The sequence below is a fragment of the Pogona vitticeps genome, chromosome 3 (genome assembly GCF_051106095.1).
Source record: "Pogona vitticeps strain Pit_001003342236 chromosome 3, PviZW2.1, whole genome shotgun sequence".
NCBI classification, from domain to species: Eukaryota; Metazoa; Chordata; class Lepidosauria; order Squamata; family Agamidae; genus Pogona; species Pogona vitticeps.
In genome coordinates this window covers 66,668,416-66,694,190 of record NC_135785.1, presented here as the reverse complement: position 1 = coordinate 66,694,190, position 25,775 = coordinate 66,668,416, and the positions used below count along the sequence as shown (strand labels likewise).

The window sequence follows — 25,775 nt, the reverse complement described above, 5'->3', positions numbered from 1 at the left end:
GTGTCCATATATGTTTCAGTGCATCACCTTTCAGATAGTGACAGCTCATGACTGCAGCCAGAAAATTTTGTAGTAAGGTGTCCAATCCAATTCCACTCCATAAGCTACCTACCATTTCAGGCATACAAAGCACAGCCTAGTTCTACTCATATCTGGGAGAAATCCCCAATATAGTAGTTTCCTGGGCTGTGGAGCATAGATATAGAGTAGAAGTAATAAGAGAAACTAGTTGGATGGATGGGTTGTGGTTCTACACCTTAATATATAGCCAGGATATCCAAAATGCATAAGCATAACATGCCAACATTTTTGTAAAGCTGAGATGAGGTGTTGCTGATGCTCTCTTATTTAGATTCCTTCTCTCACACTAAATTCTTTCCTCCTTTTGCTCTAATTTAATCTATGTGGTCTCCTTTTTTCTTTATCTTTGTCCTATAACATTTGGAACATAATCATGGTCACTCTTATGTGCCTGAAGGAACAGGAGGAGCAAACTCTGCAAAAAATACAGAGTCTTCAACTCTGAAACTGCTTAGCAGGCACGAGAGATTTATGAGCTGTACTTGGATAGTTTTAGTAATATTGTTTGAGAAGAGGCTATGTTATATTTAGCGCCATTTCATCTGTAGCAATGAATGGCAGGAATTGCTTTGTGCCATAGAAGATAGTTTTCAAACACTTTCCATAGCACATTTGCTCACCTGTATGTGCTTAAATATACTTTTGCTAAATAAAGAGAGGAGGAACCTGTATTGACCTCTGATTTCTACTGCAAGACACTAACACATGGCAGGAACTTCAGCAGATGGGTTCATAACAAAGGGGCTGCTTGTAAGATAAGTGCCAGGTGCAAACGTATTGCCTTAGCCTGCTGCTACCTCTTATTTTCTGGGTCTCCAGGACACTTTTCTAAATCTTTAGGGATTAAACTAGCCAACATCAGCAGGGAATATCTTAAGAAATCTGGTGTCACAGGCTGACTGTGCCAGACCAGATTGCTTCTATTGTTGCCCGACGTAGGTGCCTGTCGCATGGTGCCAATAGCTTTAACAAGGAAAAACACTGCAATGTGTCATGTCACCTCCTCCTCTAAATGATTCATGCAGGCCTTGTTAAGGTGATGTGAGCCTCATTCTCAGATATCTGTGGTTTCCATTAGGAATTCCTTGAAAATTGACTCCCCAGGACACCTTTAGAGGTAACTTCAAAGGGTTTCATTAATGAATATCTCCTCATTTATACAAGACCTTCTAACAATAGCATTAGAAAAACCTGTGTTCTCATTTCTCAGTGGTGAAGTCAAGGTATTAGCTCTCTAGCAAGGTAGGAAATACATGACAGAACTCTGCTTTATCCTGATGTGGATTTGATGGATTGTCACCAGTTTGGCCATCCTGTCATTGTAAGCCTTTGCCATTAGAACAGCATAGTAGAACAACAAACATAATTTATAAGATGTACCTAGAGAACATACTGTGAGGGTGAGGTGAGGAAGTGAAGTAGGTGGGGCGAAAGCTGAATGCCAAACTCTTAAGAGTATAGCCACTAAAATCCCCTGCCTGCTACTTTTGCTTTCCATATACATATATATAGTGAAAATTTCATCCAGTTAATTTTCTAAATAAGATTTCTTATTTAGAAAATGAACTGGATGAAATTTTCACTCATCCCTGATCGTATGATCCCAGTGTCACACCCTATTTGATGTTTGGCAGTTTAAGGGAAATAGCAGTGGGACTTTAAATGCACATGGGGAATGACTGCCCCAAAGTCAAGAAACAAGACACTGGGAATGTAGTTACGTATCTCCCATGTCACATGTAGCTTGACCTATGGCTTATTATTTCAACAAAATATTCCACTGGATTGTGAATACAGTATAATGCTTTCACAATATTAAAATCGTCTTTACTTTTGATACTTTAAAAGTTTGTAGTTCTCACGTGTCAAATTCTCATGTGTGCCAAAGCAGCATGACTGGAATGTACAACCCCCTCCTCACATTGTGTTCAACAGGTCAAGAGGGGCTGTGACTTTGGTCAGGCCAGTGTGGCAAGAATTATTACAGAATTCTCTATTTTGACAGTAGCTTGTAATATTTCTGAGCTTCTATTTCACTCTAAAAGCATATAGCTAGGCTAAAAGCAATCTAGGACTATTATATCTGAATAATTAGGCTGCCACAAAGCCTAAATATAAATTTTACCTCACTCGAGAGTTTTATATTCTGTATTTCATAAAAGCCACAAACACAACCTGGAAACCTTCAGGTTTAGGAAATGTCAAATGTTATTGAAGTTTCAGTTAAATTGGTTTTAAAGACTATAGTTTGGCAATTTTCTGTGTCTTTGGATGATTTTCCTGAAGACAGAAGTAAAGTTCTGGCTATGTTGTAACATGTTTGTCTTCATTTAAGTGCTTTCAGCCACTTAAAGAAGCATACATTATGCTGGAGAATTCCTGCAATACAGGACAAGTTACAGCTGGCTTAAAGAGTAAAATCTTTTCTAGTTAAATGATTTATAAAACTATTAATGAATCTTTTCGGCAAATGTATTCAATTAAAGGGGATTTGTGTCATTTAAAGAGCTACTGGATTATAACACACGATTTCTTGCAATTTAAAAAGTTTAACAAAACAATCTAAATGAAGGCTGGGGAACCTTCAACTGTGAACAGAAATGAAAACAAAAATGTTGTGGCACCTTAAAGACTAACTGTTATATTGCAATGTGAGCTTTCATGGATACATCTACTTTTTCAGACTCTTGTGGATTATTGAAAGCTCACATTGGAATATAAAAGCTAGTCTTTAACATGCCTCAACAGTGTCACTTTCTGGAAGGTTTTTTTGGGTTGGATTCATTTTTGTTTGGACATGATTGCACAGCCATGGCTACTGCTTTGAAAACCTTGACTCCAAACTACTACTCCCACATCACTGGACAGAGTAGGGCCTGAATAAGATGGGAATGCACAATTTAAATCACAATTTAAACATCAGAGTTGCTTCTACTTGATCCTCACAGTAGTATAGTTTAATGATACCTCTGTATACGCATGTGAGAAATAGCTGTGGTTCACATTTTGGGGCAAGTTTACAAACTTCAGAGTTCCTGAATTTACACAAGAAGATCAGGAATTGTGGTGCAGGGTTCAGTTGCAATCTAAAATCCATACATCTACACACAGTGATTAAGTTAATTAATAAGGGCCACATAATATGCATATTTTGGGAAAGGTGTGTGCATAAATGTCTACAGGTGGATGGTTCCAAGAAGTACATTGAGTAGGTTCCCTTAAAACTTTTGAAATTATGCCTTACTCTTGGGGATATCAGGCTGAGAAACACGATCTTACACTCTGAATGTTTGAAGAAAGTAATTATGATCATAGAAGTCTTTTATCAATATAACATGCTGCTGAATGTTTGGGAACCAAACACCAAAGATGCTGGTCTGCCAAACAATCAAAAATGAAGTTGGGAGAAGCCGAGGCTCTCAGATGTTCACTGGGAGTTACAATCACTGGTAACAGCTTGAAAGGTAATAGAACTGACTGGGGATTTCTATTTGATCTAACATTTTGTATGGAATCAATACATCTGTTTTTCAAAAATTGTGCTGGGGGAGAGAGAATATACCATTTAATGAGAGTCAATGGAACAAGATATTTTCTCTTGCTGTGGCAATATTCAGTTTTGCAACAATTACATAAGCTATCCGACACTGATGTCAGTTAGAAATGTGCGGTTTGCAAACATTTTGGCAATGGGATCTCCTTCTGCTGAGCTTTCATGCATCATATTGGTATAGGATTTTAGAGTGATGTTTTGTAGAAGGATTTTGATTATGCCAACTGAGCAGTTGAAACCATTAAGGAGGTAGTCCGGCAAAGTAGCAAACCACATGCACTTGCAAATTAAAATTATTTCCCAAAACCAGCTAGTCTTTTTTATTTACATTTTTATTTCTTTAAGGATATGGACCATGCCCAGCCAGGCTTGAGATGTAACCTCCATTAAAACTAGAAAAATAATGTAACTGCTGTTTTCCAGACAATTTAAAGAAATTTGTGCCTGAAAAAAAACATTGACATTTTTCATTGGCTGGAATCATATGGGTTTTTTTGTAGTAAAGTTTGCATTAATTGCCATGCTAACTGCAACTAGTTGATGAAGTGCCATGATGCATCTTGGTTGCACAGCTGGATATGTGACCAGGCATGTGACTGAGATGCACTCTAGCACTTTGTCAAGTTCTCATGATTTGCTATAGAAAGCTACCTAAATCTTACATGGACACCAATAGGATTTTGGCCGTTCTCTTCATATTTGGTAGACAACAACCTTCTCCTTGCCTTTCAGAGCATGTTAAGTAAATAGTGGGATGAATTATAACGGATGAAGGAGTTGACCTTTGGTGCCCATGTCCCCCCACCACAATGATCTTTCCTTCTGAAGGAGTGACTTGAAAGAAAGAAATCACTGTGACTTCCTCTTTTGTGACAGTAAATGAGCAAGAATGCACTCGGTCCCTGGAGGTGGGCCTACACTTTTGCTGTTGCAAAAAAGCAGGGCCATGATTGACTCACTGCAAATTCAGTTTACCAATTCCTTGCAGAGATTATTTGGAAAAGCAGCTCTGGGATTTTGGGGCTCTCCTTTCTCATTACTGAAAAAATGTGAGGTCCCTTTCCAGGAAATTTAGGTGGCAGCATAAATTAGGAAGAGGACAGTGTATAACTGATCAGGAACCAGGTGACTGGGCAAAAATCAGGCCTATATCCTAGCAGCCTTTGCATGCTGTTGCCTTTTCTTTAGCAATATTCTACCAACCTAACGTGCTTTCACCTTTCCTCCTCTCCTGGGCACAAATCGGTTACCTTGCCAGTTGGTGAGCAAGGACAGAATGGAATAGGATGTTGCAGGATTCTAAATCTTGGCCTTTTCTGCACCTCTCAAAACTCATTGTGAAAATTAACACATCTGTGAGGGCTGAAGGACATTTTAGATAATTAAACTGCTCAAAAATATAACATATTTCGAGAGAGGAATGGCTAAAATTTGCAGAAGTACAAAAATACACATCAATGGAGGAAGCAATGTGACTTAGACAAAATGTGGAAATAAATGCTTACATCAAGAAAACAAGCAAGATTTTTTTCCAGAGGTGCCTCTTTCACGTTTGTGTTTTTCTTGTACCAGTCCTTTCATCAAACACAAAAGGGATCGTGTTTTTCAGTTCATTTGGCTTCAATTTAATTCATGACAAACCTTAAAGAACCTGTAAAAACTATCCCCAAAAAGCAGAAGCAAGCAGCTGAGAATCACTCTGGTCCAAAAGAGGCAACAAACCACCACCACCAAACAGCACAGTCTCAAAAATTCCACCAAAATATACACCTTTAACTGAATAAATACAAAAATTAACCAAATTACAATTACAAAAAATCAAACAACAAAGAAAAAAATAGTAAAAGAAAAAAACACAGTCCCTCCCCCTAAAACCAAGTAAACCAACCAAACAAATGAAAACAGCAGAAGGCAAACAATATAAATTATCTAAGAAAGGAAAAGAGGCCCCCCCCCATTCTAAATGAAATCATAGGAAAAAGAAATACAAAAAATAATCCAAAGGAGGCAAGGGGAAAAAAAGAGAGGAAAGGATTGAAGATCATGTGAATAACAGATGCAGCCAGTCAGACAGTATAAAATGGGTTGTGCCAGGAACTCCCACATCACAAGGAATGAGTGAAACAATGAAAGAACACATCCACTGGTTTCCAGCCAATCCAGGCCCTTTTTATATCTTCCAGATATCTGCCCCCACCCCACGCTCCAGACATTCTGATAGGCTACTAACAACAGCCTTCACAACAATATTGGATGAAAATCTCTTGGGTAATTTGATGAGACAATGAGTAGAAGATTGGTAAACAACTTACAAAACGTTCATGTCCCTTTTTTAATGAATGCCGTTTCTGTTTAAAAGGCTCTGTTTTGGGAATCATCTGTAGAATATGAAAATAAAGCAAACAGATCCTCTTTCATACTGCCCCCCCTTTGTTAAAACATGAAGATTGCATCCTTGTTCAGAGCTAGGGAACAATATTGAAATTTGAACTCAGATTTGAGTTCAAACCTGATGATGGCATGGTTTTGCAAAGAAGAGCACTTTTAGTTCTTTCAAACTTCAGAAGAAAAGCAAGGAAGAGAATTACACACAGGATCTGACAGTGGGGTGCTGGGGATGATGAGTGTTTGATTGATACCTAATGTGCCTCAAAAGTCTTTGAGGTGAATAAAAGCAGCCCCACTGTGCTACATGACACTCATGATCAATGAGCTCTTTGCCAAAGAGACCTAAGATGACCACATCAAACTTTTGGTCCATCCCTTCGTTTTTTGTGAGACCCAGACCTAAAACAGCAAGAGTGTGAATGTTTTCTTCCTCACTCCCTTTTAAGGAGTTACCGGTATTTCCACTCCCAGGCCAACACAGATATATGTTACTTTAAAATGGTGAAGAGGTTTTCTTAAACTGAAATATTAGGTGTCTGCTCTCAAAACAGTATATTTATAGCAACCATTTAAAGTGGATTAAAATATATATGTGACAGTATATAACTGATTTTTGAAAGGTTATAGCCTTCTTTGAACAATTCAAAAGTAAAGGAGTGGCACAAATACCATAAAAATTTACTTACAGTTGCTGTCATATGTGTTTTCCTCAGAAAACAATTCCGTTCACTTAACTGGATCTGACTCCTAGATAAGGTTGTGTAAATTTGCAGCCTAAAGTGGTTAAAGGTGTCCCAGTTCAATACTGCTAATTAGTAAGTTCTCCTAGTGTCACCTTACTCAAAGTGGAATTAGGAGGGTATATTATCACATTAAGAAACTACATTATTGGTAAGACCATTAGATATAAGCCAAAATCCTTTTGTTTAGCGTAGTAAATCATCCTAGAATAGGCCCATCATATCAGTAAGGATTTGGAGTCAACTTCTCCATAAGAACCATTGATTCAATAGGCCTACCATAGTGTAATTTATTACACTAAGCAACAGGAGTTTGGAGAAAGAGTCTAAAATTAAATAACTTTATCATTGTCTATGATACCCTGAGATGAGAGGGCCTTCCCTGAGGTAGTTTTGCCATTGGCTGCTGGCAGGAAATCGTTGTTCTGTTTTGCTGAAGCAGGCTTTTTATCTAGACATCAATTAAATAATAAGGTGGCTGAAATCCAGAAGTGCTTCATGAAAGCTAAGTTCAAAATTAGTGAGTTGGAAGATCTCTGAACACAGCAGAGAAGGGAAATGTTTTCTTGCATGATTGTTTCTATGATTGACTTTCTTAGGGTTTGATTTGATGATGTCCATTTTAAACAAACACTCCAATTATTACTAGAGAAACCAAGCCATGTTTGAAATGAAGACAGCATGAAAACCCCTTCATGAATTAATGAAGCATTAATTTCAATAGTACATTAACAATTTCAAATGTTTCTCTTTTTCCCCCCCTGTCTTTCCTAACAAGCCTAAGAAGTAGATCACAGTTGTAGTTATTGTAGAGAAGATAATAAGGCTGAGACTGGATGGTACATAAAACCAAGAGTCAGCTTGAAGGCTAACAAGTTATGTTTGGCACACGTTTTCAGCCCACTTCACCAAATGCACAGTATAAACTGTGTTCCACACATAGCAATGCCAAGTAAAATTCTTTATTATTATTATTATTTTTGCTCTAACAAACTAATCATATTCCCCCACAAACCAGAAAGAAGATGTGTGCTGATGCACACTGCTCAATTATTCCTGCTATATGCAGGATGGAGTTAGACAAATCAGAGGCCTTCTTCTTGACTGTGACTTGTTTATTTAGCTAAAGCAGGTTTGACAATGGAATCAACATTCAGGCTTATCTCTCCCCAGACAAACCAACGTCATAAGCCACCTTGGGAATCATTCCTCTGGTCTTCTTTTGCCCTGCTGCCTGGATGTGAAATGATCTTTAGAAGTGGGCACAAGTACCTTATATTTATGTGGTAAACTTGCCAGTGCAAAGGTTTTGCTTTGAAATGCCATGCTTAAAGGTTTGTTCTGATTTATATGATGTTATGCCAGGATATTCATTGTAGTGTGGACAGAGTGTTGAAATAGGATGATGTGGGTTCAAATCCCCACTTGACCATGAAAATTCACTGGGCGAGTGGAGCTGGTAAAACCACTTCTTTAGGAATCCCACTTACCTTGACAGCCATATTAAGATCACTATAAGTCGGTTCCAACTTGAATAGCACATAACAGCAGCAGCAGTGGCAGCAGCAACAACATGCTAGGTTTACCTTAAATGTGAGTGCAGAGGGTGGCTCTGAACATTAAAACAACAAATGGCTGTCACGTGTTGTACATTGCTCATAGCTTTCCAAGGATCAATGTTTATCGCTGTAGCTCTTCCAATGTCAATGCAGCGAACCTCTGGTTTAACAAAAGTTCCTAATTCTACTTGTGTGATCTTATTCATTGATGTGGCTGCTTGTGGCTGCCCGAATGTCTGTGTTAGCCAGGAATGAAGATAGTGAATGCCAGTGTTGAAGATTCCACATCAAGGTGTTTGTGTACTTGCCAACAGGGTGAAGATGTAATTTTTGAAGTCCCGCTCTTGCAGTGATAATATGCTTGATCTGCCATGTAGTAGATACTTGTCTTAGAGGCATTCTGTTCACAGCCATGCATTCAGAGAGAGAGAGAGAGAGAGAGAGAGAGAGAGAGAATTTAAATCTTCCACCTGTTCTTTTTGTGATGGTAGTAATGATTGAAAGCTGTTTGTTAATATACAATGCTCATGCCACCTTTCGTATATGGGTATAGGATTGGCATCTTGAATGTTAAGTTCTGCTAGATTCTTCTGGTCCAATCAAAAACTGTGTGTGTATATTTGTGTGTGTGTTTTAAAAGTCCTCTCTAGGAAAGACTAGGAAGTTTTTTTTCTAAATGAGAGCAAGCATGACTTTACTTGAACTTCACAAGCTATTGGAGAATGCATATTTGCATAACATAACTCCCAGCTACGAGTATAAAAATATGTGGGGTAAACATGACACATGATGATTTGGTATTGAATTGGAATAAGAAAACTGTATGTGTGACAAATTTCAGTTTCATGGAAAGTTGTGTTCCAATCTGCTTATATTTGTCATCCTACGATATATACTACTGGTTCAAATGTACAGCCTCATAGTGAGCAAGCATGCAATGAGATTTGTGGTCCCAAAGCTCTTTGTGTTTCTCTCATCCTGAGAGCCATCATGAGTCTTCATGCAAGATGATCTTTGCTGAGATCTAAATAATATAGATTTCAAAGCCAAAGCCCAAATATACATATATAGGTGTAGTAGAATTGCACTCATTTCACACGCTAGCAAGGTTATGCACAAATTCCTAGAAGGTAGGCTTCAGCAGTATGTGGACCAAGAACTCCCAGAAGTACAAGCTTGATTGTGAAGGGGCAGAGGAACTAGAGACCAAATTGCTAACATGTGCTGGATTATGGAGAAAGCCAGAGAGTTCCAGAAAAACATCTACTTCTGCTTCATTAACTACACAGAAGCCTTTGACTATGTGGACCACAGCAAACTATGGCAATTTCTTAAAGATAATGGGAGTGCCTGACCACCTTATCTACCTTCTGAGAAATGTGGGACAGGAAGCAACAGTTAAAACTAAATATGGAGCAACTCATTGGTTCAAAATTGGGAAAGGAGTACAACAAGGCTGTATATTATCTCTCTGCTTATATATATGCAGAATACATCATGCAAAAGGCTGGACTGGAGGAATCCCAAGCAAGAATTAAGATTGCTGGAAGAAATATCAGCAACCTCAGATATGCAGATGATACCAGAAAGTGAGGAGGACTTAAAGAACCTCATAATGAGGGTGAAAGAGGAGAGCGCCAAAAATGATCTGAAGCTCAACATCAAAAAAACTAAGATCATGGCCACTGGTCCCATCACCTCATGGCATATAGAAGAGGAAGATATGGAGGCAGTGACAGATTTTACCTTCTTGGGCTCCATGATCACCACAGATGGTGACAGCAGCCATGAAATTAAAAATCACCTGCTTCTTGGGAGGAAAGCGATGACAAACCTAGACAGCATCTTTAAAAGCAGAGACATCATTTTGCCAAAAAGGTTCTGCATAGTCAAAGCTATGTTTTTTCCAGTAGCGATGTATGGAAGTGAGAGCTGGACCACAAAGAAGGCTGACCGCCAAAGAATTGATGCTTTTATAATTGTGGTGCTAGAGGAGACTCTTGAGAGTCCCCTGGACTGCAAGGAGAACAAACCTATCCATTTTGAAGGAAATCAACCCTGAGTGCTCACTGGAAGGACAGGTCCTGAAGCTGAGGCTCCAAGACTTTGGTCATCTCATGAGAAGAGAAGACTCCTTGGAAAAAACCTTGATGTTAGGAAAGTGTGAAGGCAAGAGGATGACAGAGGACGAGATGGTTGGACAATGTCTGTGAAGCAACCAACATGAATTTGACCAAACTCTGGGAAGCAGTGGAAGACAGGAGGGCCTGGCATGCTCTGGTCCATGGGGTCACAAAGAGTCAGACATGACATAACGACTAAACAAGAAAAAAGGTGTAGTAGTGTGACCTAATTTAAAGAGCACAATCTTCTGTCTGAAAATGTTCTCTCTTTGAAGTGCTCTTTGTGCAAGTCTTATTTAAACAGAGAGAATTATAAGCAAGGAGAACAGGGGCCTCGAAACTGCCCAGCTACATTTGTGATAGAATCCACTTTAAACTTGGTGGAGCATAATATTCTGCTGATTTAGACCCATCCAGTGTATGTTACATAGGCAGAGGTTATGCAGGTCACTTGTTAAAGTCAGCAGGGCTTCTGTTGGTGCAAAGAAGTACCAGGTACCTCCTCCTACAAGCGCTGTAAATGTTATACTGCTCGCTCATCTTTTGAACAGGATTCTGCCCATGGCATCTGGACAGCCAGTTGCTCTGGTCAGTCTTCCCCATTGTGCTGAGAATTAAATTTCTGTTCAAATTACAGTAATTAATTTCTAATTAGCAAGTACATATAAAAATAGTATAGGTGGGTATTGTTAAAGAAACCCCCTCGTGTCCTCTTTTTTTCTCCCTCTTGCTGCATCTGCATGGGTCAACACATAAGCAACCATCATAAGAAGTGTGTGTGGGGGGGTTGATTTTAATAGCATTGCTGGGAGGGGGAGCATAATTTGGAAATGTGAAATCTTCTTTTGACTCATAGCTTAAAGGAGAAAAGAATGTGGTGGGAATTTTTGTGGGGAAAATAATGAGAATGAGGTTCTTTTTTGTCCTTACTTCTTGGTCAAAAACACGTCTCCTTCATATGTATTTGATACAGACTTGCATGAAGGTCCCATGTCTTCTGCAATAAGGAATAATTTTTTTTGGGGGGGGGGGGTTTACATAGGAATGAAAAGTGTTGATTGCTGTGGAAGTGTATGGTTCATCTTTCCCACTAGTATGTTACAGGTTTTCCATTTTGAACCCAGCTCTCAGCTTTCTCTTTCAAGCAGGTACAATGCAAATGTTTCCATGCAGGAGATCCATTACCCAGCTTTGTGCAGGTTGGCAGGATAAGGAAAATGATTGAAATTTTTTACAGGCCCCATAATTTCATTAGCAGCTCAGCATGTGATATGATGAAAGTGGTACCATCTGACAAACCAGCTTCATAATCATATTGAGAAGAAGTTCTAAAAACATGTCACAGAGCATAATCAGTTCTGTTTTGCCAAATTCTCCTTGGGGTCCCCCACTCCAAGCCACACATGTTAGTATACTGAAGTTAGCTATTTCAGTTGGCATACTGAAGAGCCTTAAATTGGTGTCTCCTCTCAAAATGCTTTAGTTGTTGCATCCATCATAAATGCCTTGTCTTTATTACCCTCTATAGATCATATCTGTAACATGTCGCAATGATATGTGTTACTCAGCTATAGATGAATGTAACTATGGGCGAGCGAGGAATCCATTTTGTCCTAAAATTCAATGGGTTTAGCTCAATCTGCAGTTCCCAGATTATCCACAAGGCAAGCACCATTAGCACCCCAGAATGCTCATGCTGATGGACAGCTGCAGACACATCTGGGAAGGAAATGTGCATATCTGAAAAGAGCACAAAGAAAGCCATACATATTTCAAATGCATGCTGAGCATTGCTTGAACACACATCAGTCAATGGAGATAATGTTTGAGCACTGCTTGAAATTTAAAGCATGCACATATGGGGTGGGGAGCAAAGGAAGAAATATTTTTGTCCCATGAAAACCAAATCCAAAGCCTGCTAGATGTGGACCTTATTTTACTGCTTAGGAGTTTCATTTCTATAAACAGGAGATCACATTGCCCATGCTGTTCCTCACTTGGAAAGTGTGAAGAAGGGCCACATCCAGATATCCTCCTTTTCCCACCTCCACCAGGTTTTTATGCCTGTCAAAGTGTCACAAGACATTCATTTTCATTTACAAAATAGCTGCCGTCTATCATCTTACGCTACTGCTACAATCAGAAAGTAGCTCCTGCATATTTATTTATTTATTTATTTATTTATTTATTTATTTATTTATTTATTTATTTATTTGTTTGTTTGTTTGTTTGTTTGTTTGTTTGTTTGTTTGTTTGTTTATACATACATACATACATACATACATACATACATACATACATACATACATACATACATACATACATACATACATACATACATACCCCACCTATCTGGTCATTGCTACCACTCTAGGCGGATTACAACATAGAATACAACACAATATAAGAAAAAAATATAACACAATTAAACAATTCTACAAGATGGAAACCATACGAAATGAATCAAATATAGAGAGGAGGGGAAAGAGCCAGGAATTAACTGGGGGGAAGGCCTGCCTAAACATTCACGTTTTAAATTGATTTTTAAAAGTACCCAGCGAGGGAGCTGTGCGAATCTCCGGAGGCAGATTGTTCCAGAGGCGAGGAGTCACCGCCAGAAGGCCCAGTTTCTTGTTTTTTTCCTTCCGGGCTTTCCTCAGTGTTGGGCTCCTCAGCCTCACCTCTTGACTTGCACGTGTGACACGGGTAGAACTAGGTGGGAGTAAGCATTCTGCCAAGTATTGAGGCCCTAAACGGTTTAGGGCTTTATACGTAAGCATCAAAACTTTAAAGTCGACGTGGAACCGAATGGGCAGCCAACGCCAGAATAGGAGAAATATGGTGGTATTTTCTCGCTCCGCTTATCTATTACAACTCCGAACGTCTATGACGAGGAAGCACGTGGATCAAGAGGATAAAATGCCAGCACTAGAATTGTGTGGGATGCAATTATATTGTTGCAGTGTCAGAGTCCAGTAGTGTCTGAAAAACTACTTGTGATGTTTAAAATGAATTCTGATTTAGGTGCCTAGGGCCAAATCTCCCATGATGTAGTGTATTGAAAGGTTAGATAAAATGGGATGTGGATTCTATTAGGAGGGATTTAAGCCTTTGCTTGCCCATTGTAGTTTGAGATTGGTCTGTGGGGGTTGTACTATAAGAAAAATTCCTATTTGTACCAAGAGACACTTCCATCTAATGCAAAGAGGAATGCAAGCAAATCCAACCTGAACCCTTGCAGGGCTTTTCAGTACTTTCCTCCCCATGGTCCCCATGGTCTTGATGGTCCTGATGTGCAGATTGGTGCCCTGCATTGGAAGATTATCTCTTTCTGGGTGACTGACAGCACCTGACCCTAATGGGGACTTCAGTGAGGCACAAAGCAATGGTCCCTAACCTTGAGTCCCCAGATATTCTTGGAATACAACTCCCAGAAATCCTGGCCAGCAGAGTCAGTGGTGATGGCTTCTGGGAGTTTTAGTCCAAGAACATCTGGGGATCCAGGGTTTGGAACCACTGGTTTAGAGCCCCTTCTTTCATCCAGCAGGTTCTGGACTCAGATCACAGCTGCTGATGGCTTTTTACAGCAATCCATGCAATTTAACCCTCAGCTTCATTACAGTTATCGACAGGAAATGCTTTAAATGATTGTTCTTTGCCAAGACTAATTTTTCAGGAGTCAATTAGATACACCCTGGCTAACCTCTGTATTAACAACATGAGGAATCTTTGATACTTGTTGCCGTCACATTATCTTTGCTGAGACTGTCTTCCTGACTCTATTTCTGTAAAATTAGACGGAATGACGATGTCTTGGGTGTTAGCAGCCTGAGCGTCTGTTGGGTTGTGATGCTGTGTTGAAAGGGAGCCCCTGTGATCACCTGCCATTTGGCAGCCACGTTCCTTTCTGCCGGAGTAAAGCATTTCTCATTTTTCAAGTGGCAATAAATATTGAATTTCAGAGTGTGATCAAGCCCTCCATTGCAGATGAACGCAGAAAGTTTGCTCCCAGTGGCATGTGTGGAACTCTTTTGAAGCCATTCATTGTGTTTGCCAATGTTGTCCCTCCTCCTCTGTCCCAGTGGGGTTTGATATAAGGCAGGATTTTCAAAGTTCAGGACACAATCATAATGATCTGCTGCTCTGCAAACAAAACAAAAGGCCCTGGAAAACAAAAGCAACAAAAGCCTTCCCCCCTGCCCCCCTCATGGTTGCCTCAAAGACTCCAGGATTGGGTGGGGTGGTGTCAACAGTGGTACTGATTATCAGTGACTTCCTATGATTATGGAGCTCATTCAGCTTCTACTATGGAACAATATCTGTAACACGCATACACACACAAACACTCCGCTGGGGTATATCTTTAGACCTACTGCTTTCCCTTCGTATCAACCTCATGATGATTCTCGATTTGGCTGCAGACCCTCACACCATCAGCCCCACCATATCTTGTCAAAAGTTATATTTTCAGATTGCTGTTCCCCGGGCATGCCAGTTTTACCAGCTGTTTCTGTTCTGTTCAATAGGGCAGCCAGTGCTCTTCTGGAAACAAAACAAGAAAAAAATTAAAAACGGTGCTCTCTATCCCCCAAAAAATGTACATCTGCTAGTTTTATAGTGTAGAGGTGCAGACCTCTAAAATGATTTCTAAAATATAAACAGAGATAAAACACACCTCATCGTAACGACCTGTACGTCTGCTCAGCCCACTGCCCATGTGCAAAGTGCTGAAGTACAGCTTGAAACAGAGGTGGGAAAGAAGTCCCCTCCACCACCTTTTGGTTGAAATGTTCAGTGAAACTATTTTTGCATCTCCTGACACTTATGGTGAGACAAAGCAGAATGTGCCTTCAAAATTAGCACACTTACTCAGTTGGAGATGTGTTTTGTAGAAGTAAAATCCACCTAAAACCAGGCATTTCAACATATGGGGCCTGTGAACCATCTGCATAAAAGAAATCATTACCTCTCAAATGCCATGCATATAATGTGACTATCCTCCTCTTCCCCACTCCTTTTTGTAACATCTTGCCTGATGGGAAGATCTGGGGGGGGGTGGTGGTCTTGGAATTTTGGAATGTTTTTCTCAAATGGCCAAGAGACTACCTCTGTGGTTGTTGTTTTTGTTGTTTTACATAAAACCATGTGTTCTTGTAAAACAACAAAGGGTTAAAATGTGTACATGTGTAAGCACGGTTTAATCAATAGAAAGAAGGTGCACAAATGTGCATACAGTAAGAATGTATTCAAAAAGCACAAATCATTTTTATGACAATGGCGAAAAACCCATCCAAAATACAGTTTCCTTTGCAAGAAGAAAAATTGAGTCCCACAAAGCTGATGCAGAAAGTGATAGAATTTTTTTTGGGGGGGGGGGACATTGAAACAGAGAAATTTTTCCCTCTCTCTTTCTGCCTTCCCTCTTATTGATGATTTATTTTCAAACCAGATATAAGTTGAACAGATCTTCAAATACAAGGGGCCTTCATATTAAGCAGTGGTTCCCAACCTTGAATCCCTGGGTGTTCTTGGACTACAAATCCCAGTGAACCTGACCAGCACAGTTTATGGGAGGTTTAGTCAAAGAAAACCTGGGAACCCAAGGTTGGCAACCATTGATACAACAATTGTCCCACGGGGTGGGGGGGGGAGGGACGTAATCAATCTAAAATTGCATTATTTTCTGTGCAAGTTATGGGAAGCAGTGTTTTTCTTGTGATATAAACAGGAGGTTGTTAAATCGGATTCTTTGCTCTGTGTCTGTGTTCCCATTTGAGATTTCCCCAGCCTTGGGAAGTAGTGCAACATCTTTTGAGTTATAGTATCCAGGCAGTGGAAGGGTTTTTTCCCCCCTGAAATCGGCCTGAGTGGCTCCCACTTTGATAGACTTTCAGTGAACTGTAAATTTGTTTTTATTTCACCAAGTCATTCATATTCAGTTTTTCTGTGTTTTAGTTTATATTGCATTTTCGGTTTATGTTGTATTTTTACATACTGCAAACTGGTTAGTGACTTCTTCTGTATAAAAATGTATCCAAGAAATTATGGAATCTTGTTTTTCCTTAATTTCTTATTAATGTATGCTATCTATTAGGTTCATGGTGGTGGTAAGATTTTAAACCAGGGGCTTCCTGTATCACACCATCCTCTTAGCCATTCCACTGCTGTCTCTTGACTACTACTTAATATTATAGATGAAGTCATATAAATGTGTGCTGTTCAATCAATTGCAACTTATGGCAAACGCTTCCTGTTTTTTTTTTTTTTTAAGACCATGGAGAAATTGTTTATGATTCTCTTCTTCTTGGGGTGTTCTGGGACCATGTAGCTTGCCACAGACCACACAAGCTGGCTTTTTCCCCAACAAGACACAATGGAGAGTCACACTCTGGTACTCCATCTCACTGAGCGATCCAGCCAATTTACTATTAAATATGCTATATTAAAAATCTCTACCTGCCGGTGAACGCCATATCTGCGGAATAAAAATGAGAATGAACCAGTCTTTTTTTTGGGGGGGGGGGAGTCCTTCCCCCTTGCTCTGCTCTGTATCTACCTACCATTTGGGTCTGATACTAATGGCAATCAGACCTTGTGTGTCCCCTTCTACTAACAAGCCTTGTTCCTAAGAAATATGAAAGTCAGGGAGTATATTCCAGCTCATTTTGTAGAACTGCTCCAGACATAAAAATCTAATAGCACAGCTATATAGAGGCAGTGATAGGGATTTTTCATTGATGAACAGAAAATATGTCCATTAATGCAGCCTCTTAATGCAATATAAAGATATAACATTCACATCCTTTTTTCTAAAAGGGAGGTAATAGTTGTACATCCCTGAAGAACCACATTTGATGGCACACTCTAACCTGTCTGACAATGACTCATCAGATACTATCCAGAAAGCCAGATTATCCAGCATGATGCTCTCAACAAGCTATGTGGCCACAGTAATTATTATGCAGTAGGCAGAAGGATCAGGATGGACTTCTTTATTTTAATTTCTAAAGTTTGTTGCAACATAGGCAGCATATTTCTGTAGCACTACAGAGTATTTAGGAGTAATCAGGAAACATGACAGATACGGTAAAAGAAAATTGCTCAGGTTGTTGTAGGATATTAATTTGTCCTATATTTGCATACACCATAAAAAGAGATCTATCAAAACTCTGATCTTAACCTAATGCTCAGTTAGTTACACTCATATAACATGGGCTAAAACCATTAGCATTACCAGTATTCCTTCAAATTCATGCTTGCACCTGTTGAGAGACAATGCTCTCATGTTTTTGCTCGATAGAGCTGTACAGATGGACTAATTGAAGCTTTAGTCAGTCTACTTAATTGGGCAAATGGCGCTCAAAGCTGTCAATAAATGGTGTGTTCACAGTGAGGTAATTAATAACACCATTTCCTTCTGGTAGACGTATCATTAGCCATTATTTCTTGAATCACGACATTGATGTCTTTATTCCAAGAGGTAATTGCAGGTTTCTGGAAAGGGTTGTGGTTTACTCACCAATTCTCTGAAAGTGACATCATAGTTGAAAATTAAAACTGCTCAAATCTGTTATTTTTGAATTAATAATTAGAAGAGTTTTTGAAGAGCAAATATGTCATTTAGTGAAATACGTTTTTGTGTATTTGCACAAAGAATAACTAGAGCCTTTGATGGAAGAATAAATTTGAAGCTTAGATAGTGATTTTGAATGGATTCAGCTGAAAGTTCCTTTAGCTGCACTGCTGATTTTCCCTGTTAACTTCTATGATAGAGTAATTTCACCATTGCTAGGAATTTGCTTTCTTTTTCCCCTACAAGTTATTCAGTTTAGAAAAAGCAAAATGCAAAATCAAATGTAGAAAACTGAGGAAGAACGTAAAAATGATAAAATGTAATGAGATGAACCAACCTAATAAGAAAGAAGTCCAGTTTCCATGACTCAGCTTCCAGATAACCTCACCTGGATGATTGAAAATACTGAAAAGAACATAGTTGCTATAATATTTCTCCTCCACCACCATATCTCATCTTCATCAGCATCATCACGATCAGCTAGAAAGCTTGCATCACCCCATATGAGCCTTCTTGGCTTTTAAGATCTTCCCGGCAAGTCTTTCTCTTGGTTCTACCACGTTGCCAAGCTCGGTTGGTGAGGACACAAGAAAGAATCTTCTCAGTGGCTGCTCCCAGGCTTTGGAATGTGCTGCCCCAAGAAACCAGGTCCTCCCTGTTGTTCTTCCATCATCACACCAAGACCTTCCTCTCCAGGTAGGCTTTTAAGTTGTAAATTGTCTCAATAATACTGGTTTTTAATTTTACAGATTGTGCTTAATCTTTATGTTCAATCTTAATATAGGTTTAATTGTTTTTAATATGAACTATATATAGTACAGTATTTTAAACTCTGCTTGTTTCATAATTTTATCTGTTGTCAGTTGCCTTAGGTCCCCCATGGGGAGAAGGGTGGCGTATAAATACTGTAAGCAAACAAACAAATACATAACAATGAATGCCTCACAATGATACTTTCATTTTATTTTCTAAAAAAATACTCCTGTACATGTATATGCAGAAGTAATCTCCACTGAGTTCAACAGCACTTGCGTTCCAGTGACTTTGTACATGGGTACAGTATCAGAACATTCCAGATAGCCTTACGTAGGGGAGAGTACCCCTTCCAACACATTGCTCCATGTGTGTACAAAGCTAAAATGTTCAAGAGAAAACCTTTCTGCTAGCTGCATGAAACCCATAGGTTTATTAGAATTTTAATGTTCTCAAATGTCACCATCTAATGTAAATATCTAGCCCTTGTGACATCATGAATTTGTCTGAAAAACAGGGCCTGTCAGGATGAAGTGAGGAGGGTAAGAGGACCATTTGGCTTGGGGCTCACATTCACATTGAAATTTAAAATATATGACTGTATTTGTAACTCAGTTTTGGTATTTCTTCTTCTTCTTCTTCTTCTTCTTCTTCTTCTACACTACTACTACTACTACTACTACTACTACTACTACTACTACTACTACTACTACTACTACTACTACTACACTATCAGGAGCCTCAAAAAATGGAAGTGTTCTGGCCCTCTCTTAATCTCTGAGAAGCCCTGAGAATCCTCTGTATGCTTACATACAGAGCAGGAATAAGGAGCCAAGTGTAAAGAAATCTACACTGAAATACTTTTTTCCTGATATGTGATTTTATTTTTAAAGCTTATATCAAGTTCCACCCCCCCCCATAAGTGCTTTTTCTTCTAATCTAAAAGCAAGTATTGCTAAATAAAAATATTTTGAAATAAGGAAAAACATGACCTAGTAGTACTAAATAAAATTTAAAATGTGCAAATTAGTTTCAGGCCTTCAGCTCACACATGTTTTTGTGATGTCCTCAAAATTGAAGAAGTGTCCATTGCACAACTATTTATATTTATTAGTGGGCTGGAAAATTTTGAGGGCAATTTCACTGGGTTTCTTCAGAAGAAGGAGAATTTCTCCAACAATTTCTCAGAAGTGGGGCTCATCATGAACAGCAGTTGCAGTCCACCTTTATGGTCTTTCCCAAAAAGATTTTTGTTTTTGCACTGCCCTTGCCCAGGACAGGGAGAGTAACTATGCTGTCACCACTTCACTTCTTCCACAGATGAAGCTATCTAGCATAATTCTTGGGCATTCTGGAAGTAGTAGTGGGAGACTGGGGAAATATCTCTGCAAAGTGGCCTTCCATTTCTAAGGGATTAAGTAAAAGATTGCCATTCACCGAGAAAAACCCTGCCTTAAAAGATAAGTCTTTGCCTAAGAAAGGGCAGCAAAGATGGGGACCAGCCTGGCCTCCAATGGGAGGAAGTTCCTCAGCTGTGACAGAGAAGGTTCTCTCTTGTGTCTTCATTAAATGCACCAGTGAGGGGGGCAGGACAGAGAGAAAGGCTTCTCTTAATGATTTTAAAACATGGGCAGGCTCATAAACAGAAACAAGATCTTTCAAGTAGCTTGGACCTTAGTTGTTTAGGGCTTTGTAACTTTATGCATAGTGAAGCTACTTCCTTGTAAACTAGTAGCAGGTATGAAGGAGAACAATGTTGTGTCCAATTCCAGGAAAAAGGTAAAATTAACACAGAGCATTAATAATAATAACTGCACGCTGTCAAGTCAGTTCCAACTTAAAGTGATCCTTCCAGATATGGGGGTACTCTACGTATAAAGTAGTCAGATATGATATACCATGCCTTTATTCTTCTGGAGCTGTTCTGGGACTGTGCAGCTTGCCATAGACTATGTAGGCTGGGTTTTCTCCCCAAAAGGCACAATGGGGAATAAAACTCCCAAACTCCAGTTCTGCAGCCAGACACCCAACTCACTGAGCTATACAGGCAGCTACTTCCCTGTGAAAGAAGCTCCCATTTATTGCCTTGCTCTCAAGGCTCTTTAGAATTTCTTCAGAGACCTTCTGAGCTTACCATAATATGGCAAAGTGATCAAGGGTGTTGCATTTCCTTCTTACTATGCCATCTACATCATTCTACAGCTTGTCTGACTGCCCACACTTTCTACTCTGAGAAAGGAAACACATTACAGTGTCTTTTCTTGGCCTTCAAAAGAAGTGTTAGAAACTGGGAAGGCAGCCAGCCTCTAACAGAGATGATTATACAATGAAAGACAGGGCATTTACATATGTTGTTACTCATCGTATAAGTGAGGTTAAGCACAAGTACCCCTGAACTTAACCCTTAGGAAATTTTGGAAATTTCAGCTCTTTTGAAAGACACTGAACTTCTCTTCTATCTAAGAGAAATTCCCATGGGAAAACATCTTGGCACTGAAGCATCTTGGAGAGCTGTACTTCAAATCTACTGAATTTCACCTTCCACCTTCTGTGTTTCTATTTTATCTTCATGACTTTTTGCCATTGCTTTCTATTACTTCCCCCTTTTTTCCACTGAAAGGAAAGGAAACCTTAGAGATTAAAGAACAAAAAACCAAAGTACACAGTATACCTAGATTTCAGCAATGAATTTGACTTTCTTTTCTATAAAACCCATATGGATATAACAGTTCAAATAAAGTGGGTTGCTAGTCCTCTTAGATAAGTCCACAGGTGGAATTTGCTTTGTGCATGGCCAAATCCCACACCAAATTCGACTAACCTGGAAAGATTCAAAAGGTACTTGAAGTCAAGCAGGACTCTTCCAAAATGGGCCAATTCAAAATCTGAACTTTTCAGAAGCTTTGTGAATGATTTAGGTTTGAAGGAATTCAGAAATGACACCAGGCTGCAAAATTGGACCTAGTGCTCCCAAAGCTTCCCATACTGACTCTAGTTGGTGACTGATGTTTCTAATCACAGTGGATGGTTATATGAAAGCTTTCTAGTTCTGGTGCTCTAGAGTGGGGAGGTTGGAGTGGCAGCTGTAGATATAAAATATTTTTACTAGGAAGGCTGGGTGTACCCTCTGTCATCCAAGCTTAAATGAACTGTTTCTTTGGACACAATAGCCTCAGCCCACCTCCTGGCTTTTGGAAAATAGTGTTTAGAGAGTCTATGTGTCCCAAATGATGTGATTCAAATGTTCTGTTTGGCCCCTGCAACAGCATGGGGGTAAATATATTTCACAATGTCAAAGCTGTGGCCTTAAGGAATGCATTTATTTCAAAATAATGATTTATAGAATGGTAACAACATGTTGGATCACACAAATGCAAGAATGGGTGGTACCTTTTATTGGACCACTAAAAAAGTAAATTAGTAGCAGGTTTTCATGGGTGAAATCCACTTCCTCAGGTGTGCAGACTAAAAGTCCAAAGATTAGATACATGTCTGTGAGAGACAATCCAGGTCTTCTTCAAGTCACACCTCTAGTGTGTTTGGAAGTTTTTACACTCCTCCCCTTGAGACCTTAGAGTTAAGCAGATGACTGTTTATGGGATGGTGAGAAAAGCAACCTCCTTACTTTCTTTCTTGTAATCAGAACTATCCCTCCCCCATTGGTAAAATTTCTTGAAATCTTTGGAGCTGAATCAAGGTTTACTTCCCATACTATTACTATTTCAGTTGATTTATCCATGTATAATGATCAAATCAGTTTCATTGGCCATTTAATGTTAAAGATCACAATTTATAATCCATAAGTAACTCTACAATCCCCAAACAATGAGAAGATAATCTGCTCCTTAACTATTATTACAATAACTCTAAGCAGGCAGGAGCTGGCTGGATAGCTCAGGGTTTGGGTATCTGGCTCTGGACCCAGAAGTTCAATTCCCCACTGTGTCTCCTAGCCAGCCTGTCTGCACAGTCCCAGCATGCCCTCAGAACAAGGAGATGATAAACCACTCCTACATATTCTCTACCTAGAAAACCCTGAAAAAGGTCACAATAAGTCAGAATTAACTTGACTACATTGCAGACGAAAGCACTGAAAATTTTCATCCCAGGCCTGATAAAACTTTAACTGGTACTCCACATATTGAGATGGTACAGAAAGGGGGGCAGAGTGGAGCTATAATTTGAAGAACAAATTTCCATAATAAGTTCCTCACTCTTAGTAAACTAGCTAAGTTTGCTATAGTAAAAAATAAACAAACATCCAACATTGGGTGTAACTTGAATTCTGTCAACTGATTCGTGTCACTAGATGTGGAAAATGATACAGAGCATGTGAGCACTAGCTAGTATTAAACAAACATATACACTTGATAGGCTGAATCCAACAGATTCACTCTCATGAGTCTTCCATCCATGTAGATATAACAGAAGCTTACTGCATGGATCATTAGCAACATGGGAGTGCCAAGGTACTGTGAAATCACTGCCAGATTAAACTAACTGGTGTGACGGAACAGGGATCATAAATAAAAGGATGACATGACCAAAAATCCACAGGTTCCCTTAGCCCTGGATGTCTACATTTCGCATTGAGCTCAAAGGACTAAGTGTTGACAAAGCTCCATTAATTTAGTAGGTTTTCTCTAGTTGGGACTCACAACCATATCTAGCCATTGGCCATTCCATTGCTTGGTATCCTGTCATTTAAACAGAATCAGCTGGAATATCTGTTCTCCAGTGATATGGATGAAAAAGATAAAAGATGGTGTGGGAGCAGGTCATCATGGCAGTACAGAGGTATAGGTTGGGCATAATCAGAAACTCTCTCATATGCAGGGAGAGTTTCTGATTAATGCCATGAAGAAATACTACCACAACTTACTAAACTCTCCACTTTGGGCAAGACATTTTATTTTAAGGCCCATCTCTTCATATCTTGTTCTAAAATATAATTGATCTATTTTGCTTTTGTTTTATCATTTTCAGCTCCAATGAAATTTCGTGACTGTTACTAACTGATAACGTAAGGAGCTGCACCGGTTTGATCAAAGCAAACTACTTTACAAGACCAAACTGAAATATTATCTAATAGAAGGATCCAAATTGAAGGATTCAGACCAAACCCTTTGCAAGACTTCTGCCCGTTTGAAACTCAAATAACTATATGGATTTTCCCAAAAGGTATGCTTTTAATAATAATGTGTTTAATTTGAACATGTTATGTTTACCATAGTCTCTCGAGACTGAAGGATGCCTACACAGTTTAATTTGACATGTTTTTAGGGTTTAGCTGTGCTTTTGTTTTCATGTACTAAAACCCTATTTTTAGTACAAAAGCAGAGTATAAGCTTAATTCCAGAAGAAGGGAACGGTAAACTGATTCTGAGTGCTCTCTGCCTAGAAAACCCTGAGAAGGATCGCTGTAAATTAGACTTGAGGGCACATATTGTTATTATAAATTTAATAAATAAATGGTGAGTGAATTGATAGTTGAAATCTAACATTTTGCAAACAGACATCATATTTTATTAAGGGCTTAAATATATGGTTTTAGTTTTAAAACACAGCAGTTGGAAACGACTTAGTTTCTTTGCTCTCAGCACAGATTTAAAATTATTGCCTGAATGAATGCAACTAGTAAAAGATATACCCTGGTATGCATTGCTATACTATCTCTCAGTCATGACTTGTATAATAAAGAAATCTGAGCCAAAAGATGAGTCATTTTATTATAAGGAAAATAAAAGTCTGACTCTTGTTTCAATACTTGGCAGTGATGATTGTAACTTATCTTGTCTAGGAATGCAGTTTTCACCAATATGTTATTTCCTCTGCAAGAAATTATAATAAATCAATTTTCAAAGCATAAAAATACATTTAAATTGGGGAAAGCCCTTGTGTGTGCATGAGAGAGGGGGGCACCTGTCAGTTTCCTTTCTATGACTTTGTGTGACATTTTCTTGCAATATACAGTGGTACCTCGCTTAACGAGCGCCTCGTATAGCGACGAATCCGCATAGCGATCCCTTTTCCGGGATCGCTAATGTGGATGCATCGCGTCAGCCTCTATGGCCGAAACTCGCAAAGCGAAGATCAGTAAGCGTTTTGCTTACTGACCTTCGCTTTGCGACCCGCGGATCAGCTGTTCGGTGGGTCCAAAATGGCCGCCGGAACAGCCGAAATGGCCGCGCGCAGCGTTTTCACGCTCTCCCCTCGCTTACCGAGGGCGCGAAAATGGCTGCCGGCTATGGGAAGACTTCGTTAAACGGTGAGTTTTCTGCCGATTTGGAACGCATTAAACGATGTTTAATGCGTTCCTATGGCTTTTTTTGTTCCATTTAACAAAGTATTCACATAGCGAAGGTTAATCCAGAAAGGATTAACCTCGCTATGCGAGGCACCACTGTAACTTTAGTCACACATACATATAAGTTTATTGCGTGGCACACAGGCTGTTGTAAAGTACATAAATTAAAAACAGTACAATACAGTACAATATAATACACTATAGTATGAGGGGGAAAGCCCAAATCAAGTTAGATTTCTATCACAGCTAAAAACCTCTAACGTCAAAAAAAAAAAAAATTAACCCTAAGGAAAATTAAGTGAAGGCAGCTGATAGACAGTATCTGATGCCAATGACAAGCATCTGTCATGGAAGGGGGAACCCCAAGGGTACGTGAACCTAAATAACTGCTTGATTAGTAGTAGTGGGGGCTGCAAGTTTCATTTTCACAAGTATAGATATAAACCTTGCCATTCGAAATGTAATAACTTTATCTCTGTCTGAGATTAGGATCCTGAGCTTTTCCTGGACAGTTCTTCCAGGATATTTTTCCAAGATAGGCTTCGGGAGCCTTTCATGGTGGGTCACAAATAGGGGACAGTAAAACACAACATGTACAAAGTCCTCAACTGATTTTTGGTGGCAAGAACAAACTCTCTCATAGTATGGAATTTGTGTGTAACGCCCTTTTAAGCTAGCAAGCAGCAACATATCAAGAT

At 39.2% G+C, this 25,775-nt stretch overlaps 1 protein-coding gene across 2 annotated transcripts in view; it reads left to right on the top strand.

Moving 5' to 3' along the window:
* RAB11FIP2 (RAB11 family interacting protein 2) overlaps nt 1-25,775 on the top strand; it is a 114,820-nt gene that overhangs the window by 43,142 nt on the left and 45,903 nt on the right. The window contains exon 6 of one of the 2 annotated variants that reach the window (XM_078389606.1): nt 18,483-21,394. The exons of the other annotated variant lie outside the window; for it this stretch is intronic. Within the exon in view, the coding sequence (XP_078245732.1) occupies nt 18,483-18,524 (42 nt within the window). The 3' untranslated portion in view covers nt 18,525-21,394. Of the gene's footprint in view, nt 1-18,482; nt 21,395-25,775 lie in introns of those variants that run through there. 2 annotated transcript variants of the gene reach the window in all.